The sequence below is a fragment of the Aquila chrysaetos genome, chromosome 11, assembly GCF_900496995.4.
Source record: "Aquila chrysaetos chrysaetos chromosome 11, bAquChr1.4, whole genome shotgun sequence".
Classification (NCBI taxonomy): Eukaryota; Metazoa; Chordata; class Aves; order Accipitriformes; family Accipitridae; genus Aquila; species Aquila chrysaetos.
The window spans coordinates 36926492-36948497 of NC_044014.1; the positions used below are offsets into that span (position 1 = coordinate 36926492).

Below are 22006 nucleotides of genomic sequence, written 5' to 3' on the forward strand. Positions count from 1 at the left end.
AAGGGACGAGATTTCTGTAGAGTGGAGGGGAAAAGAGAATGAATTTTACAAGAAATCCTGTTGGAATGAAATTTTGGATAGGTTACCTTGAAATATCTCCCCTAAAGACCATTATACAGCAGATTGACTTATAAAGGCTTGCATTTCATTTATCTTCTGGCTGAAGCAATGTCTATATTAAATAGCTATTTAAGAAAATATAGAAACACTCCTAGGAGCAGCCTGCGATCTCATCTTTGCTGCTTTAGATATTTCCTCACAAGGATCATTCAGTCCTTCCTTGGTGTAAAAGTCAAGCTTCAAGAAACTCAGGTTCAGAAATTTTTCTTCTTCCTTTTGCACACAACCTTTATCAGGCCAGAAAGTCTCTAAAATTACCTCTGGAAAAAGCCCACTCTAGCACGTGTACACACAGGCCATCTTTAGATCTGGCAACAAAACCACCACACTGGCAAAAGGGAATACAAGCATACTCTCAGCAGCAGCACTAAGTATTCCCATATTCCTCTGTTGTTCTGTGTTTTTCTTGATTTGCTGGTACATCTGGCACACGCAACCACCCACATAACAGTGTGTTTCTGACAATTTTTAAAATTCATGTATTGCCTTTCTCAGCCAGTTAAAATAGACATGCTCTGTTTACTACAATGATGAAAAGACTGGAAATAGTGTCTAAAATAACAATACAACTTACCACGGACCTGTTGACCCAAAAAAATGAAGGTAGATTATCACCATCTAATAAATAACTGGGCCAATAACGTCCGAAATCTAAAAAATAAGCACAAAACTAGAAGAATAAATACTACTGGTGAAAATAGACTAGTTTACACCAATATCAGCCCTAAGCATTTTTCTTGGAACCCATGCAACAAATCAATCCATTAAAATGAACTTTTTCAGGCACTACTTGAACAAAACATTTGCTGAAATTAGTGCCACCAGTCTTTTCTTCTTCACAACACACGTTTTTCAAATTGCAGTTAGGTCCGAAAGTAATTTTCTCTGTGCTATAACAATCCTCTTAATTCCCCGAGCAACTTAATACTTTTATTCAACAAAACGAATTTTAGACATTGTACTCCTTGTGCTTCTGTAGCCTAAGCCTGTTATACCTATACCAATCAGGTTAGCTTCTGGATATTTTTTCTTTAAAAATGTGATCAAATCGTTGTTCTTTACCTGCAGGACACAGTATGTGAAATGCATTAAGTCACAACAACGTAGTTGAACTTGCTTTTGTTATCACTCATGAAATATATAGATGAAAAATTTCTTTGATGGATAAATATAACTTTGAATTTTTATTCTATCGCTTGACTGATTTTTTTGTAACATTCAAAAATCATGGCTTGCTTAGAAATAATTGCATGGAATAGTACTATATCTTTTATTTCCTCCAATGCAATGATACTGATACCTATATCCCAACACACAACTGTTCAGCTTGAGACTGAGACAAAGCTTGCAAAATATCTGCACCATCATTCATACAATCATATACAAAAAAAATTGCCACTGCATCCTAGATACTTAAATGTTCGTGTTAAGCAAACAAAAAAATAGAATGCTATTTGAAGAAGATTCACAATATATCTAAAAATTGACCTTTGACTTTTCTGAAAGGTAAATGAGCATGTTCTTCTGCCATTGGAAGTTAATGTTGGGTTTAGATTTGATGCATCCATTTAAGCATGCTGTAAAAAGAATAACACTAAACTTTACCGCCAGAAAATACCATCCTAAATGAGACAGAGCGAGCCCCTAGCAGGCTAATAGACACTCTCTCATAGATACCAAAGAAAAAGCCACTGCCTAGTTGACAACCATCTTTGTGCATCCTGTAAGTCACACCATTTTTTCAGTCCAGTTACCTTTTCACAAGCATTCCTGCAAGAACCATAAATCTCAAATTCCGTTGCCGTAATTGTTTCTAGTCTTGCACTCACCTCCTTTCCAAAGACCACCAAAATCCTCTGTGCTTCCCCTGCCATTGATTATACCCTAGCATTTCAAGAGATACAGTAAAAGAAGTAAGGAAAAGCCTCTGGCAAACACATTTGATAGCTCACTGAAGGAGATGTAGTACTGGAGAACTGCAGGCAGGTCACTTCTGATTTTCTATTTAATACAAGAACAAGGAAAGAACTGGGGAACTTCAGACGCTCAAACTTAAACTTGACTTCAAGCTGCGAAGAAGATGGAAACATTAGATAGTATTTAAACCAATGTAATTAAAAAAAGGAGCAGTCAGCAGAGATACAGAGAAGGAAAGTCAGGTCTGACAAAGTTGCTTCTTTTAAAGGCAAAACTGAACTGGGAGATAAAGGTGAAACTAGGGACATAATTTATCTAGATTTAGGGTAAGCTTTAGGATTCTATATCACACACTGGATTAATTTACAAGGTCAGAAAGTACAGCACAAGGAAAGAACTACTGAAATGGATTAAAAATTGGCTTAAGGACAAGAAGCACAGCGTATCTTTAGAACATAGAAGAAATGTGACTTTACCGTCAGTGAAGCTTGTGATGTGGCAGTGAAATGAAATTGGCACATAATGTGTCTAGACACTATGCTTAAAAAAAAAACCAAACACAACACACATTTCTTCTTCATGTATTAAGGGTGACTGCAGTATCAGTAAGGCTTATGATGCTGCAGTGCAATGAACAGTAATACTTACAGCTGCCCACCTTTCCAAATAATGAAACTCTTTCTTCTTCCCTTTGGTTAAAGAAAATGCCAACTATGAAGTCATTATGCCAAGTTTTAAGTGATGGATGTTTAAGTCTTAAATGAAAAAAATGTCTGTTTACTGCAGAAAGGAAGTACAACTATTTCTGTAAATAAAAGACATTACAGAACTTACCATTTATGGATTTTAATATTTTCATTGCCCTGTGAGTGATGACACACAATGTAGGGTCAATCTTAACTCACAATCACTGGTCTTTCTATGTGTATCTGTGACAATGCTCTAAAGGCAAGGAAAAACATTCACCATGCCAAGATGCTGCTAAACACAGGAAAAACTTGCTATTTTCAATTTCTATGTCATAACTTTGGAGACAGACTGATATGAAGAAACATTTTATTCACGTATAGAAAAGGGTTCGGTTTTCCTGCACCCTTTTTTTTCTCTCCTTATTCACAAACACAAAATCCATGTCTGCACTCAGATTTTCAATTCTACATCCTCTCATCACTGTATTACACACAAGACAGAAAAAAAGGCTGCCTCAAAGAGAACAGAAATTTCCAGACTATTTGGACTAGCTTTTGTGACAGTGATAAGCCAAGAGAAGTAATTGAATACTGAGTTCACATAAGGGATGAACATTTGAAAAGCCAATTTAAAAAACAGTTATTGCACTTAATACCTACAGGAGATGCACAGCAGTTCAACCGAACTACCAATTTTGAAGATTTCATCATTGTCAGGAAGTGGACTGAGCAACTATTTAATGAAAATACATTTCTTCCATTCTTTTTTTAGTCTGTCACCATGAGTACAAAAACACTCTCATTTGTTCAGTTCATATTCTATTTTGAGGCAGAGCAATCACCCTGTTTCCCATTATAGCTGATACATCTCTACTGTTGTGCAAGAACATCAGAGGATACTATCTTCAGTTACATTTCAAAAGAGAGAGACAAAAACAAAACAATTCCAGAACAAGGGCAAAATATTTTTGGAAAATAATACTTGTCATGGGGGCTACATTTTATGTTCCACTTTGTACTCCGAGAAATTTGAGAGAAAACACCAATATTTAGGAAGATGAGCTTTTTAACATGTAGGTTACTTTCTAGAGACCTATTCAACAGCAATCATCGTGAAGTTTTCTGAGTTCTCAACTGCTGCAGCCCAGACATACTTCAAACTAATGAGTCTATATCATGTTGACTAAACTAAATAAATAGGGCATTACTCTTCGTGCTGAAATCTCTACTTGTACCACTGTGAAATTTAGAAGAGCAAAGAATAAGCACAAATCCTCCTAAATGCAAGAAAATATGTTCTTTAAGATACACTGGACATGGGGAAAATTAGAGCTACCCTGAATAAAGATAACAAATAAAGGTCAACAGACGCACAGACCCAAGAGATCAAAACAGGATGAGAAGAGTTGGAGGCTGACATTATTACAAAAACCTACTGAACATTGCAAACATGAAGTTTCTGAAGTGGTGAAAAAAGTTAGATAATTCAGGACTTTTTAAATCTCAAAAAACATGGACCTTGGGCCATTTCTCTAACAGCAGTCCAGGAATTTCCAGTCTAGTGAGCCTCAACTGATACACATCTTCTCATTGCCTGCTAGCATTATGTTTTTCTGAAACTCGTAATAAAAGAACATCATAAGAAGAATTGTACTAGATGAGACCAATAATCCGTCCAGTGCAAAATCATGGTTGCAGCTGCAGCCAAAGACAGAAGCCTAGAGAGGAACGTGAGCAGCTCAGATTTCCCTGGATTTCTCTTTATTTCAAAAGATTTTTCTTCCACAGGCCAGCCCTGCCTCCCTTTGAGCCCATGTCAACTTTCAGACCCACATCGCTGCCTGTCAAAGCAGACAAACTATATTAGATGAAGAACAAGCTTATTTTGTCTGTTTTAAACTTGCCACCTGCTTGTTTCATTTGATAACTTCAAGCTCTTACATCGCAGGAGACAGTGAACTATTGATTCCTCTTCATTCTCAGAATTGTGACACTATATTTTACAGGTGTCTATCATATCTTCTTCCTTCCTCACCTTATATGAAACTGCTTCAGTTCTGCTCTGTTGTTTTTGTGATAGAGACCAGAGTTGTGCACTGTGGCCAAGACACGTATACAGCCTAGATCTGTACAGTACCACAGTGACTTTTTCTCTGTTCTGTTCTCTTTTTCCTAATGATTTCTAATGTTCAATTTGCCTTTTTTTTCTTTTTTTTGACATCCACAGATCACTGAGCCAACCTTCACACTCAGTTATCAGTTACAATGCCAAGATCTCATTCCCAAGTCAAGCCAGAACCCATCATTTTGTGTGTAAGGCTAGGATAATCTTTTCTGACTTGTTTCACTTTATTTTTAAGCTATGCCTAATTTTATCACTGACTGATTTGGTCTTGCAAAGTCCTTCTGCAATTCTACAGTCAGTCCTCACCCTTACTACCAGAATAGTAGGGGTGGGGCAACAGCACCTATGTCAACCAGCTAATGAACCTGGCAAGGAGATGACAACCAACAACCAAGTGAGGAAGTGGTGGACCCAGGCTGGCCACCAAAGTCTGCAGGGTGATATGAGGAAGAGGGACCCCATAACCATTAAAGCAGGGCTGAAGGGGGACCACCTTCATACACACATAAATAAGGGAATGCCAACAGGACTGCATTACAGCTAAAGCCCTCATTAGAGTTTCTGGGAAGTCAGCATGACCATATGCCCGCCCTGAAGGGACTGTACACTAATGCACACATCATAGGAGCAGACTTTGGCCTAACTCAGGGATCTGCTTGGCAAGATCCCATTGGATATGGCCTTGGAGAGAAGCAGGGTGCAGGAGAACTGGTTGACTTTCAAAAATCACCTTTGCCAAGTCCAAAAATGGTCCATCCTGACAAACAGGAAATCACGGAAAGTTGGCCTGCATAGATAGGCAAGGAGCTCCTGAGAAAACTCAAACAAAGAAAGGAAGCCTGCAAGAATTGGAACCAGGGACAGGTGACGCAGGAGGACTATTGAAACACTGTCTGAGCATGCAGGTTAGTGTTAACGTGCAGGTTTGGCAAAGCCAAAGTCCACATGGAACTGAATGGCAACAGGAAAGGCTTCTACAGGTTCATCAGCAGCATAAGGAAGACTAGGGAAAATATAGGCCTGCTGTTGAGTGGGACAGGGTGACAGGGGACATGAAAAAGGTTGCCATATTCAATGTCATCATCCTCTCAGTCTCTACAGGTAAGACTTGCCTTCAGTAATCTCCATCCCTGAGACCCACGGAAAAGTCTGGAGCAAGGTAGACAGAGGAGGATCAGGTTAGGGATATATTTAAACAAACTGGTCATACACTAATCCAGGGGACCTGATGGGATGCACTCACACATGCTAAAGGAGCTGGCTGATGTCACTGCAAGACCCCTCTCTACCACATTTGTAAGGTTCATGGCAATTAAGAGAGATTCCTGAGGTCTAGAAGAAAACAAATGTCACTTCTGTATCTTCAAGAAAGGCAAGAAGCAAGATCCAGGGAACTACAGACCAGTCAACCTCACCCCAATGCTAGGGAAGGTCATGGCGGAGCAAATAATTCTAGGAACCATTTCCAAACATATGAAGGACAAGGAGGAGGTTGGGAGTCATCAGTGTGGGTTTACGCAGGGCAACTCATGCTCAATCACCCTGATAGGCCTCTACAATTAGAAGAATGGCTTGGTGGGTATGGGGAGAGCAGTGGATATCATTATCTTGATGTGAATAATGCTTTTGACAGTCTTCATACGATCTCATAAACCAACTGGTGAAGTATTGACTAGATAGACGGATAATGAAGTGGATTGAAAACTGGCTGAATTGCTGAGTACACAGTGTTCCGATCTCACAGCACGAAGCCCAGCTGGAGGCCAGGTAACAGAGGTGTATCCAGGGGTTGATAGTGGTGCCACCACATTTTAACATCTTTATTAATGACACGGTTGATGGGACCAAGTGCACCCTTAGCAAGTTTGCAGGTGATACAAAACTGGGAGAAGGGGCTGATTTGCCAGATGGGTGTGCTGCCATTCAGAGAGACCTTGACAGGATGCAGAAATACACAGATGGGAGTCTCATGAAGTTCAAAAAAAGGAAAATGTCGAGTCCTGCACCTGGGAAGAGAGAACCTCAGGCACCAGTAGATGTTAGGGGCCAACCAACTTGAAAGAAGCTTTGCAGAGCAGGACATGGGGGTCCTGGTGGATGAATTGAGCAAAATGCCCTTGCAGCAAACCTGTGTTGCATTAGGAAAAGTGCTGCCAGTGGGTTGAGTGCTACTTAGCACTGGTGAGGCACATCTGGAGTACTGGGACCAGTTCCGGGCAAAAAAAAACCAAAATACAAGTTACTGCATTTAAACGTAAGAAGAAACTCTTTTAATCTGAGAGTAGTCAAACACCAGACCAGGTTGCCCAGAGAGGCTGTAGAGTTTCCAGCACTCAACACCCTCCCCACCCCCAACCCGAGCAAGGGGGTTGGACTGGACAATCTCCAGAGATGCCCGCCAATCTTGGCAATTTTATGATTCTGTAATAGCTCAGGATCATAAGCAGCTTTTTTATTTCAGTATTTTAACCATTGAGATCATTCCCAAGTTTCTTAAAAAGAAAAGGGCTCCAGCCTAGTGTTGTACTCGATGACCTATCTGCTTTCTAAAACTGATCATTTAGCCTTGCCCTCTGCACCTGCTAGTGGCTGGCAAAGCATCCTCACTGAGTCTACCTGTACTTCCACTCTGAACAGAAAACAGTCTTTGTTCAATTAATAGATCATACAAAACATGGCATATATACACTTTACTTTCTGCCTTCAAAGTGCATATTTGTCCACAGTTTGATCCTCAGACTGTTGCTGAAGCTATGCCTTCTTTTCATGTAACGCAGTAAGTTTTCAACAGCCTTGAGAGCAATGGACAGGAGAGATCAATGAACTTCCCAACAGAACAGAGAAACCAATTAACCTCCAGCACGAGTAGTAGGAGCACATCACTGCTGAGATCCCCATCAGGGTAAATCGTGCACACTGCAAAGGGCTTAACTATACTGGAACACTGATACACACACTGGGAGCATCTCTCTGATCCAAACCACCTCCACCAGAAAGGAAAACTGGCCTTTTCAGCTCATAGGCGGTTTCTTTGGATGGGCAGGAGAACAGGCACACAAATTCATGCCATGCCAGTACCACAACAGTATTCATGTAATCAAATGCATGCGCCAGTGGATGTTACCTTACATTTGTAGCCAAGCTTCACAAACAATCTTCCTTCATTAACACGGAATTTGGTCTGGCTTATACTCAGGCTCAGTTTCTACATGCATGCTCAAAGCAAGTACAACTGACTTACTCAAACCTCCTGTGCCTAGTCACAGCCTATATAAATGCCACAGCCAATTCAGCAGGGGAAGGCCGCCTAAAAATGGGAAATCACACTCCATGCAAAGATTCAAGCCTGAAGAGTAAACAGAATAGATATTACTGCTGGAAAGTTCAACACAACTTCTTGCAGAATGGGACCCCAAACTAATTTTCTTGTAACACTGGAATTTGAAACAGTCTGTTCACCTCTGACGTGGCATTGACCTTCTGTTACCACCTAAACAACAAGGAAACGCAATCCCACTACAGAATTGTTTCTATGGTATTATGTGTCACGAGGTTAATGCTGGTCTGACTGAAATACCACCTGGGGATAAGAGATTTTTGAGACAGGTACATAAGATAAGGAAAACACTCTGTAAGGATATTCTTCAAAAGATTCTGCACAGCTGCGGCACAATGTTGAAGTACACTTCTGTTACTAACACTGTTGGGAAGGCACCAAAAAACCCAAGCAACTGTGACACAAACCAATTCTTTTTTTAAGAGTCTATTCCCCAAGAGCTGTAAAACTCTCAGATCCAAGGAAAAGTCTTATTAAAAAGTCAGGCTACAAATGCTATTTGAAGCTGGGAAACTCATTCCCCCCGCCTTTTTTTTTTTTTTTTTTTTTTTGAAATCTAATTGGAGTTTTTATTGAGATGTCAATTTACATGAATCCTTCCCAATTTCCCAACGGCACAAATACAATCAAATACAACAGTCAGTGGTTTAAGAATTAACCATACAGGTTGTATGAAAACCTACTCTAAACTACATTATAAATTTAATATCCCCAGTACACAGGTGTCCACATGAGATTAACAAAACACTCCTCTATTTTTCTACCTCATGTTATAATATTCAAAGTATTTTTAGTCATTAATACAAGTATCCCAGTGCCATCAAAAATGGAAAAATCAATTCTTGCAAGAGAAATAAAATTCCTATCCCGATTTTGAGTCTGACATGCATGCATTTTCTTTACACTGGAGAAAATTTGAGGTATTGATTGTTCTAGGTAAATAACGTAGACTAGAGAGATACAACCATAAAGTGAAAAGGTATGCTTATACTTCATTAGCCTTGAAATACTTCCAAGTCTTTTTTTCTGTTGCAACTCCTACAGGTTTTATAGCAATTCAGAATAAACAAAATTCTTTATTCTTCCTTACGTACTAGATACCAACCCACTGCAATACTGATGTGTTGGAGAACCAAAGCCAACTTCTGGCATATATTATCACCTGGTTATGCAGCAGTTGCTAAGAAAACACTTTCCCTATCTCCTTTACACTGTATTACCACTCATATTTTCAGTAGGACCTCCCTGGGTCTTAACAGAGTTCACAAAATTTCTTTAATCATATTAAAAAACATGTCTATTTGTTCATTTGGAGGAGGATCACTTTTTGCTTTACAAGACACTGAAATAATCTAAGAGGTCATGATGTTTTTAAGCATTTTATAACGCAAAAACTCTTTATGACTTGCTAGTGACAATTTCTCCCCCAAATCTCCACATACGCATTCTTTGGGCTGGACTGACAATAGCCCTTGTGGTAGTGTAGCTCCTCATCCTCAGCCTACTCCGAAAGCCACACAAAGTCCCTATGAACTAAATTACCACTCAGCATAAGTAATTTTATCAAAATCTGGTCTCTTACAGGTGTGGTAAATTCCTTTGTAGTGTAGCATTTCCATTCATTAGTATTTCATTGACTGCGTAAGCACATCTAGCCTTCAGTAGTCCATCCACTTTGCAAATTGATTTTAATAGAACTGTCAGGTTAGATTTTGTCTGATTGATAAAGAACCTATGTTCAAACAGGAAAGGATCAAAATGCATCAATTTGATTAATTTTAATTCTCCTATTTGTTTCATGATATACGTACTTAAAAAAAAAAAAAAAAAAAAAGACTCACTGACACTTTTTAGAGCTAGTAACAAGAACTTAGTCTCATGTCTACAGTGCAGTGGTCATGTTTTTTCCAGAAAGGTGATCAAAGCTATTGCCATTTTCTTCAAGCAGCTATATCGCCTTCCACAAGCAAAGAGGTATCAGAGGTGAAGTTAACTCTGTTGAGGACTAAACAGATTACATGCCTTCCTGTTACAAATCGCCGTCCTCCAGGTGGAAGGTAGCTACCGTGGCAACAATGCTAAGGAAATGTAGTTTTAATAGGTTTATTATTTTATTGAGAATCTCAGGAGATGTTTCACAGCAAGGCTGCTGATCGAAGATGTAATTATTTCTTAGCCTTTGAGGTTGCTGAAAGTGTGCTTCCTCTCACTGTAGCTTTGGTTTGATTTCTCTAGCAACTACCTTCTCTAAAGCAGGACTGTCTGCTGCAGAAGAGACTGTTCTCTCTCCAAATTGTGTGCTCGCCAGAGACATGCAAGTCTCTGCCTTTATGGACATAAACCTCCAAACGACACACGCGTATTTATAAATAAAAGTTACTCCAAAAGTAGTAATTTATTTCAAAAAAGGAATTAGTATTATGGGGTCTGGTTTTGCATCTCAGGAACAGTCTTTTATAACAGAAGCAACAGTATGTAAAGGGAAAGAACACTTATGATTCATAATGTTCACAGCCTTACATATTTTGGGTCTGACAAAGACTGTATGTCCTAGTTTCAGCTGGGATAGAGTTAACTGTCTTCCTAATAGCTGGTACAGTGCTATGTTTTGAGTTCAGCATGAGAAGAATGTTGGTAACACTGATGTTTTCAGTTGTTGCTATGTAATGTTTAGTCTAAAGTCAAGGATTTTTCAGCTTCTGATGCCCAGCCAGCAAGAAAGCTGGAGGGGCACAAGAAGTTGGCACAGGTCACAGCCAGGGCACCTGACCCAAACTGGCCAACAGGGTATTCCATACCATGTGACACCACATCTAGTGTATAAACTGGGGGGAGTGGGGGCGGGGGATTGCGGCTCGGGGACTAGCCGGGTGTCGATCGGCGGGTGGTGAGCAATTGCACTGCACATCATTTCTACATTCCAATCCTTTTATTATTGCTGTTGTCATTTTATTAGTGTTATCATTATCATTATTAGTTTCTTCTTTTCTGTTCTATTAAACCGTTCTTATCTCAACCCACGAGTTTTACTTCTTTTCCCAATTTTCTCCACCATCCCACTGGGTGGAGGGGGAGTGAGTGAGCAGCTGCGTGGTGCTTAGTTGCTGGCTGGGGTTAAACCATGACACTGTATTTTTAGTTACAGTATTATTAACACTGGAAAGCCCTTTCAGTTTAAAGCCTCTAAATCCACATGCTTATTGTCACAGCCTTGCAGTTGCCACGTGGAAATTTCAATGGGACACACACAAAAAAAAATACATGTTATTTTGTAAAAGCCTCTGTTGCTTTGCAGGGAATGGAAGTGACAGGAGCTTCCCTATGAGGGCCAACTAGTTTGCCTCCTTGCTTATCATCAAATATCTTCTGGAGATAGCAGGGAAGCTGAAAACCAGCATTTCTTATTAAGAAGTTTAGCTTTTTCCATTCTCTACCTATCTGAGAATTCAACATTTATCAGCGATGCAGTTTTTATACCACAGATGAGCGCACCAATTTCCTGTCGGCCTTATTTCACGCATTCTAATATTCATGTATTGACTTAACCACCTTTTCCATTTCACTGTTTTCCATAATATTTTGGCAGAAAAAAAAATTGATCCCCTGATATCAGAGGGAATATTTTAAAGATTAAATTTAGTGAGTCCTGCAAAAATAGCATATTTTCTGTTTAAAGGGAAACATCACACATTGCACCCCTCCAGATAAAATAGAATCAGATTCAACAATTTCAACACTGCAAGAAATGCAAACTTGAGAATGTGCAACACAAGAATCTGAAGATTTGATTCAGTACAAGCCTGAGACATTATACCAGTTCAAAAGGTCCCTGAACAACACAGCATTAAAACTTTTATTATTCTAGCAGGTGGCATGTTATCATTCTTACAGACTAATAATTTTCCTTATTATCCCCTTGGCTGCACATATAACACAGCAATGTGAACCTAATAATACCTATAAACATTTCCATTAACAACAGAGCTTGCTATTTAGGCACACATAAGGTGGTACCAGACCAGTGTAATTGATTTTTTTTAACTGATGTATTATGCTACTGTATATGGCTGCTGAATTTTGACAGCAACAAAACCAAACAAAGTGCTACAGGGCTTTAACCTGTAACTTCTTAGCATATTTATTTAGATATTAACCCACCTAAGTTTCTTCATCTGTCCTAGTGACAGCAGAACTCCACAACAGGAGGTAAGCTCAGAAGTAGATTATTATAAAAGCATCCAATCACAAATTATTTCACTCTAAGCATATACAAGTTTTGCACTTTGATGCACACACAGTCAGCTGAGGTAGGAAATTAACACAAGTATTTAAAAAGGTGCCGAGCTATTCAAAATTCCTATAAGCTGCAATTTTGTTTCATCTTCTATCATACTATACTCACAGTTACATTCCTCAGAAGGTACAGAAAGGACCTGTATATTAATAAATTTATTAACATCTTCCCAAAGAAATTGCTGCCCTCTCTGAGATGTACAGAGGGAGCCTGCAAATCTGTCCCTAACTCTCCTGTACTTAATAAATGCTCAGAGTTAGCATAAAAAAGAATTCCTACAAGTTACACAGGCACTAGCTTCAGTCAGCTTTTGCATGGCCATGCACAGGCACAGACACAGTTGGGGACCCAGGTCACTCTGTCACACCATATTTGTATATGTTCCTTCATCCCTCCTTATTTCAAGAGCAGAAATGCGTGTCATTGCTCCCCCCACTCCCAAATGTTTGAAAGATTGAGTTTTGCTTCTGCTCTGAAAGAAAAAAAGAACAAAATCCTACTCAGATTTTCCCTGAGGAATAGCAAGCATTTTGGTCTGACTGCATGACAGGACAAAAGCATCGAGGCTGCGAGCTAGCAAAACTATGGCACATGATTTCGAAGAGGTTCATAGGCCGGTACAGAAGGAGCTGCTCTTGCCAAGAGGACTGCCTGCTGCCAGTGCCACCATTAATACCCCACAAAAATTAGGGGGGCTAACAGAGGCAAATAAATAATTCTTACCATATGAGTGCAACCCTTGTATTTAGAAATAGATTAAATAATGCTAACAAACAGCAAGAGCTTTATGACATCCCTGCGTTAAAACACGCTGCAGTTTGGAAAGCCCACTCTTCATTCTGCATGAAATACACTGATAAATACACAAGTTATCTACTACTTTAAAATAGACTACTATGATTCCTTTCTCTTTTATTTTCTCCTCTTTTTACCAATAAATACAGCAAATCCTATACAATTTTCTGTGTCATTAGACAACAGCTTTAGGGACAACTCCAGACTGTCTCCAAAAGAACCAAATATAACTCTGCTCTATTCTCATTTGAGACTGTCATCTTTACTGAACTGACTTTTGCAGTCCATTGACACAAATTTCACCTGCAGCAAACCTTACGGTTTTGTACAATTTTGCTGAAAGTAAAATTAATAGCTTACTACATTTAACAAGTTTAGCAACTAAACATTGATATCACCACCTCCTTTTCTCTTAATCCTCAAATTGGCAAAGAAAGGAACAATTACTGAAAATATTCTATACTTGCAAAACTGGGACTCAGTAACCAGATGAAGATACATTTAGAGATTTTCTGTAAAAGACACATTCTTCACAACTAACTGATATGTGCTTTGATCACTTGGCTCAGTTAAGAAAAACTGCAGACTGTTACCAAGTCAGATTAAAATTAAGGACAAAGCAGTATGTACAAAAGAGGAAGGAAGCCAACTCCCCTTATCAATGGTAGGATTTGAAAAGACCAACCCCACAGAAGTGGTTTATGCCTTTTCCCAGCAATAGCAGCTGAATGTGATCAGCACTAGCTATGTTTCAGAAGCTTTCTTTTTATTCAGTAGCAGCGCTCTGGAGTGAGCTTCCTTTTTTTTAACCATCCCTGAACAAAAAAACCAAAAAAACCCCAACCAACCAAAAAAACCCCTATGCAAAAAGTGCTACAAGATCTGGAGATGATTTTTTGTTCTCCTTGCTCACAATATTCAGTACTCAGACAATTCTTTGAATCTATATGATTCTCTAGCATGGGTTGTGAATTGGAGAAAACATGAAATATAAAACAAATGCATTCTCAGGACAACTGAGTTGATAAAAAACAAATGTACAAGTGGTACTTAGTTTGTTTATACAATATCAATATAACATGAAATGTTAGAACTCTGCCACGATTCATTCCCTTTTAAAAAATACTTCAGATCCTTCTTCCCTGTGACAGTGCTAAATGATGCCTGACAGGCTAAAAAATAAAAAAGAAAAATGCAGGGAAGACAAGCAAGCCCACCCCACATTTTCTCTAGAGCTTTTTGTTACTACGCAGTTTTCAAAAGCATATGGGAATATGAATTCAGTCAAAATTACCTTAATAACCAAGTCAAACTTCTGGTGTAAATCCCTATTTATTGGCTTTAGGAGTGTCAGTACAGCTGTTGTAAGATTCATATGGAAATACTGTGGATAATCCTCAGGAGTACCTGTGGGGAAAAAAAAAAAAAAAAAAAAAAAAAAGACATTGAGGTTTGAACAAATGCTGTTTCTGAAAGATGTAGTTAAACAATATATTTATTTTACTCTTTAGTCATCAAACGAACAAAAACTAATCCTGCTATTATAAGGATAAAATATTGCATTATGTGTACATGGAGAATAAGGATACAACTAACATTATGCGTTTAATATTATCATTATTTCCTTGCTCTCCCTAACCACGAAGATTCTTCTCAACTGGGAATCCCTAAGTACTTGATACCAACAGGAGCTACTTCTCAGTTTCCAGGAGTTACGTATAAATCTAATCAGATAAGCGGACATACAGAGAGATGAGCTTTCACTGCAATTCATCTTCCACTTCTATCCACCTCATTCCTGAAACAACTTGCTGAACACACACCACTGAGATTTTCTCTCTCCAGCTTTGAAGTATGCTTCCCCTGAGGTATTGCTGGACATACGCTGACATTAGTCACAAAGCAAAGAACACTATGAACCATTTTTTGAGTGCCACACTTAAACAAAGAAAACCCACAATGGGGTGATGTGACAAAGATGTTACCACTAAGTTCAAGATAGCCATGTTATTGCTCACAGATGATGCCCTGACATTTGCAATTTAAAATGCACATCTTAAATACCTTAGCTCTTGTAGCCCTCTGTTGCACCTATGGGCAAGCTCTTTAATGCATTATTAATAACATATACATAAGTAATAACAACAGATACATTATTTTAGAAATCCTTCTAAGAAAAGAAGTTTCTTATCAGGGAGGAAGCACCAGACGAAACCTCATCTAACAGCTTCCATTTATTGTCAGCAGTAAGTAGCATCTTCATGGCTGTGAGTTTCCAGGTTACCCTCCAACCCAGTTAAAACAGAAGCAGTCACAGCCTGAACAGATTTGCAAACTCATGGAGATACAGCAAGGGCTATGCAAAGGATGGAGATAGCCATGACCTTGCTGTGCCTGGCCCCTAGGCTAGCCAGCAAGGCAGCTGCAGCCCAAAACCATTCCCATGGTACTGTGCTCAAGCCAAAAGGCTCTGGCAGCATAGCCTGACACAGAGGAGGTAAGAATTAAGCTACCATAGTTTCAAGCCACAGGATTCTCAAAGAAAGTATACAAAAAAGCAGCAATGGTGGAGCATTAATTGCCAGGGCAGGAAGAAGCAATAAGCATATGGGATACTGTTCAGCAAGTCTCTCTCCTATCAGGGAACAGAGGCTGTATCTTTTTTTAAAGACAAAGGGACGTTCTCTCCTCAATTGCACGGCAGAAAGCTGTATCCACCTTCTCCAGTCTCTGTGTCTCATCCTAGTTTGTTTTGCTTTAACTATCTGACTTTCTCTGAGCCAGGCTGACTCTCAGCTGGGGAGATGTGAGAGCACAAATCTGAACAGAGTAGGGGCTCAGAAAGCCAAAGCGTTTAGAAACAGCACGAACTCGGGCATCTCACAGCTTATCAGTATTATTAAAAGTATCCAAAGAAACCAAAATACTGATTACAAGTCTAAGATCTTGAGTCATTTTAGGTCTAGGAATAGTCCTGTGTAGCAGCTGAGAGGCAGAAAGCACTCCTGGCTGATGATATAAACGCCCCAGTAAGTCCTCTGAGCCCATGAGTTACGGTATCTTAAAGCAGCCATGAGAGCGGGACAAATATTGCTGTGCCAAATCCTCGATCCAGTCTAACAGGGCATAAGATTCAACACAAAAAAAGACCACTTTTCTGATAAATGATGGTATTATTTGCTCACCTTTCAAGGGGAATGATTAGAAACTGCTTTTAGAAAGCCAGTAGCTATCCCAGGAGATAGATTACTGTCCGAACTCATGTGCAATAATTTGATTTGCAACTCATCAAACGACAACCATTTGCTAGATATATATATATTGTGTGTGTGTATACACACACACACACACACACACACACAGTACATACTCTGTGACTATCTCTGTATACATGTATGCCACAGACCCAGAGAGTAGTAACAGGAAGAACCACTATGGATTATTTTTTCCTATTACACCACCTATATAAATGCAGAGTTTCTAGCTCCAACTCCTGTGTCCCCCTGCCCCACCTTTTAATTTCAGCTCTTAATTAATTGATTCAATTTTTTAAGAGCACTAGGCATCCAGCAGGTGCTCCAAGCTTTTGGCAGATAACAGATTGCTGTAGTCTTAGGAGGCTGCACATCACAAGGGCTGACACTGCAGCTAAGAAAAAACAAGAGATTAAGGACTAAATGCAAAAGCACCGAGAAAGTAGAAAACAAGAGGTTCCCTGAAAGAGAACAAATAAATAGGGGAGAATAGAGACAGCTGTAAGAGGCACAAAGCCACCTACAGCAGGGCAGATGAAGCTAATAGTATGTAAGGATGCCAGAAAAGAATCCGGGGGGGACACATCCCAAAAAAACAAACAGGTAAAAGAGGAAAAGACAGCAAGGAGGACAATCGGGAAAGTAGAAAATTAGAGTATAACAGAGCTGGATTGCCTGAATCCTAAGTGATGATGCCTGCTCAACTGCTGCCTACCACAAGAAGGGTCCAGGATACCTTAAAATCTGAATGTAAAGTTTTCCAGGAACAGAGAAATCTGCTTCTGCACACACAGAAACATTTGTATTTTGACAGAGCAGAGCAACCCTCAGTCCACAGAGTTGCCTGATCTGCTTCCAGAAAGGAGGAGTTTCCTACTGCAACTGTAACGACGTGTCTTCAAAATGTGTCGCCTGCACCTTACAGATAAGCACTACTGGCTGGAGAACTGCTCACGCCACCCCAACACTGCCAGTCCCTCACAAGTCCAACCTGCAAGAAGATTAATCCAGGAAAAGCAGAGAGGTCTAAAAGCTCTATGGATGAGCTCTGAGGATCCTTCCCCCAGAAATGAAGCTGGTCTGTGTGTTTGGAGAGGCCTAGGGTATCAAAAGGTGGTGGGCCAGCATGCACCAGTAGGTCTGTAAGGACCCTTGAGAAAGGAGGACAGCACATGAAGGGTGGCACGTGCTTTCTTTTCCGTAGATGAGATTGCACCATCCACACCAAAAATGAGCTTTAAGTCCTCAACAGACCTCTGATTACACTCTTTTGGCCCAGGCAAGAGAAGCAGCGAGCTGACAGCCCAGGAGGGAACACGATCTCTTCTACTATGATGATCTTTTTACAGGTGAAGAGCACAAGGTAAAGAGCACTCTTAGGTTTGCTTTTCTTGAAGCAAGAGGAGGGCTTTTGTGGGGCATGTTGCCTGCCAGGCAAATGCATCAGGGAGCTCACAGCACTGGAGAGAAACCCCCAAAAATGTTGTTGTGTTTTTTTGGCTCTTCATTTAAATAGCAAATAGAACACTTGATTGTCCAAAATCGACAGCAGAAATCAGAGACAGTTCCAAGGTCAAAACCAGAAGAATGATATAAAGGAAAAATTGACTTTTCCCAAGGACCAGCCCCAGAGAAAAGAAACCCTTAAAACTACTAGTAAAAATAACTAAGGGGAAACCTTTAAACAGGGCTGAACAGTAAATATAAGAGTAGCACAGGGCTGTGATGCAGTCAGCACTAAGGAAAAAAATGGGGTGAGATTGCTGATGAGAGAAGGTGGGCTGGCTTCTAACCCCTTTTTATTGCACACACACTACATACAAAGGGAGGGGGCCTGCTTACACACTTGTGTACACCAGACACTGTGGTTCTATTGCAATGACCCAAATATATTAACATTCCTGAAAGTCAAGGATTGGAGAAATTAGTGCTTTAAAAAAAATTTCCAAACATCACGTTTCCAAATGTAAAGATACCGGGCATTGTATAAGAAATGAAATATTACAGTATGGCCCCAGTTCAAGCCTCTTCTCTGAAGTACTTCACTGTACTTTGGTAGGTAGTTCTTTCATCATGTACTTTAGCCAGTACTTTAAATAGAAGACAACAATCCCAGTAGTACTATGCTGTAAGTAGTTCTCTAATCTTAGGATGACTGTCAAGAATATTTAAGACCTTATCTTCTATTGTTTTACCAGTACCAGTCCATAACTACTTGAACAAGTATATTCACACATCTTGATATATCCTTCGAGAGGACTGCATTCAGAGGTCAGAATGATAAGGAAAGCAGAAAATAATGGGCTAGTAATAAACTTGGGCTATTTCTTTATTTCTCAAGTGCCTTACCCTCAAGTTACTTTTATCTTCAGCAGTGAATGCATTCACGTGAGTGAATGCTCACGTGAATGCATAACAAGACTTCCACAAGTATTTATCATCACCTCATTCAGTGAGTTTAACTCCTTTTCAATGAACTGCAGGGGAACCTGTTGTTGTTGGAACTGGTGAGGTTCACTCATGCCCTCCTCACGGGAAAGATCGCTAGATTTGGTGAAAGCAGCACTGAGGCATTTACCTGAACTCTTGAAAGGCTAGTTAGCTTGAAAGCATGACAGGCAGAGATCTTTATGGGCACTTAAGGATGAGGTTAGTAAGCCAGATCAAGTAGAAGTGAGTTATCGCTGCAGTGATGCTGAGCTTTGTTAAAAGAAACGTGTCTTTACAGTAGATCCTAAAGACACTGAGAAAGATGCGCAGGTTTCATATATAACATCCATAGTGCCCGAAGCACCCGCCAGGACTTGACTTATACAGGTGTGCAGTGAGAGGAGGAAAGCAGGGTAAAAGAACCACCAAATTAGAACTCAGTCAAATCAAAATTCAAAATCACTCCCATATTCAGTAAGTAGCTTGTTCTCTCATTCTATGGGCATAGTTCAGACCTTCCAGTGTTTAAAAAAAGACCTATCCAAAAATATAAAGAAGAACTACATTTAGATCTAAAGCAAGGGAAAAATCCACATAAGGAGAAGTACCTGCAAGGCCTATTTACCTGTGAAACTACTATTTTTTGAGGTAAAGGCTAAAATATAAATAGCACTACATACTGGCAAAGATGAAGACAGACTTAAAATCCAAAAAGAAATCCCTTTGAAGACCTTGGCAAAAAGAAGGGGGGGAAAAAAAAAAAAAGATAGCCTTTCCGTTGAAAAATCCCCCAAACCCAAACCAAATCGCTATAATACATCTTTCTGAATTATTTCTTCTAGGTCAAAAGAGTTATTCAAATATTAAAAAAATCACAAGTTAGTGAAACGCAATTTTTAATAAGTTCACACCTGAAGAACTTTGCAAGTTATGCAAGGAGCTTTGAAAAAAATTGACTAGATGTCGCACTAGGGCTTAACTGTCAATAGCAGAATTTATAAATAAACCAAGTCAATTTTCAAACATAAAACCAGGTAGTATATTTACACTACAAATATTTACAAATGTCTTTACAGAACAGTTGTGCTGGAGGAAGACTAGTTGACAGCAGTGGGTCCCTTAGTCTGCCAGATTTGGATCCAGTTACAGCCTGAAGGAATCTAGCTTGCTTCATGACTATCCAAACAAAACCTGATTTCATTTCTTAGAGGACGCTGAAGTCTGCCATGCTGAGGCTGACCTGCCATGGCCACGTCCCTTGCCATAGACCTGGGAGCAGAGCCCCCTGGGAGCAGAGCCCTGGAAATGCCTCAACACCGGTCTCTTGGCACTGAGTGGGTTCAGGCTTCTTTATTTTGCACATGGAGCTCAGGACTTGCACATTCAGTACAATGGTACCTCTAAGGTAGTGATTCATTTGTACCCTCTTAAGATAGCTCTTAAAATGACAGACATATCAAACCATCGAACCTAACATTTTTCCCCTTTCACAACAAAACTATAAGATACGAAAGCATCCTCTTTTTTTTTTTTTTTTTAATGACAAGCAAAACTATGCAATCTGCTCATTAAAATCTTTACTTCCACCTCTCCATGGGTGAGAAATCCATGTAGCTGCAGTTTAACACAGCAAGTGTGAAAAAGATGCGATTCCACAAAACACACAACTTTCAATTGCCACACTGGTCACAAGGCACAGAAATTACTACAACTTCAGTCTCTGTACTTTGGGAAGAGCAGGACAGGTAGAAGACTGCAACTGCAAACCACTGCCTTAGGCCTTTCCATCATCAAATCACACAAGCTAAGCAATTGGAAACAAATGCCAAACATGGGAAAGTAGCAGGAAAAAGTAATATGCAGCAGAATACAAGATATGCCCGAGCAAAGTGGCTATTCTCTGAACTCTTTCTAGAACTGCATTCCTCTCTGGCCAGAAAACAGCATAGTCAACTAAACAAACATTAAATTACAAGGGAAAGCATGCAAGCTCACAGGCAGCAAAACTAAGGGTGGATGCAGTAAAACCCTTTAAGTTGCTCTGTGCCAGAAGAGTTTTGGAATGAAACCTGCTCTAATTGCCTTTCTTTAGCAACTTTTACGGTGCCTTTGCACCTGTGAATGAAAAAATGCATTGCAGCATAGCTATGAGCACAGACAAGTCTCTCTCCTTTTCCTTGCCGTGTTGCTCCATTTGCTAAACCAGACAATTCTGAATCTAATCTGAATAAATAATAACAATGCAACCATCTGAAATAAGCTTCTAAATTGAAATTAAACATAAATAGGTAGAACAACGATTTCAAACATCCCACTAACCACAATATAAATTTTTATTAGGTTTCCACTCTCCCGGTCAATCTTTTTCTGGCTGGTCATAATAAAGTGACTGATTATGAGTGATAGCAAAAGTAGCAGACACCAACCAACTAGGATGGAATAGAGGATGCCCGGTCGATCAGAAGGAGGCTGGATGTTTCGGTCCTGATCTATGGCTTGTATGGGTGGAGTGACACTGATGGGATTCACGTGTGCCTGAAATGAAAAATCAGACAGATTTGAAACAGAAAAATTAGAAAGCCAGTAGGCAGATCTTTAGATTTAACAGAAAAACATCCCACTGAAAAGAATATTTGCTGAAATTGTAGGAGAAAAAGTACTCATATTTAAGAATAGTTACAGCACATGTCCCTTTTGAAATCAAAATTAAGTAGGCAACATACATATTTCCACAGCAATCTCCTTTCTTTTAGATACATTTTATACTATAATAGTATCTTCAAGGAAAGGAAGCTCACAAATGTTCAAGCAAATGCTTGACTATGCTTCTATAAATAGTCCCTTGAATCAGACATTTCAGATATCATCATAGCAGTGAAATACAGCAAAATGCTTTAAAAAAGGAAATAAAAACAAATTGAATTTGAGAATCATTAGGAGCTAGAGTGGCTGTGATACATGAATACATACAGCAAAAGAAATTCAAGCCAAGGTACAGACATTTCAAGGATAGGTACATTTGAGAAGTTTGGATGGACGTTGCAA

The 22006-nt window shown here is 39.5% G+C and overlaps 1 protein-coding gene across 24 annotated transcripts in view; it reads right to left on the minus strand.

The window, feature by feature from the left end:
• Positions 1-22006, minus strand: part of PCDH15 (protocadherin related 15) — an 852429-nt gene that overhangs the window by 212763 nt on the left and 617660 nt on the right. For all 24 annotated transcript variants that reach the window (XR_003925762.2, XR_003925760.2, XR_003925761.1 and 21 more), the window contains 2 exons: positions 21388-21496; positions 14572-14684 (listed from right to left, as the gene is read on the minus strand). Coding sequence is in view for 20 of the 24 variants with exons in the window: in XM_030030447.1 (XP_029886307.1) it covers positions 14572-14684; positions 21388-21496 (222 nt within the window). In the remaining 4 variants the exon portion in view is untranslated. The remainder of the gene's footprint in view (positions 1-14571; positions 14685-21387; positions 21497-22006) is intronic.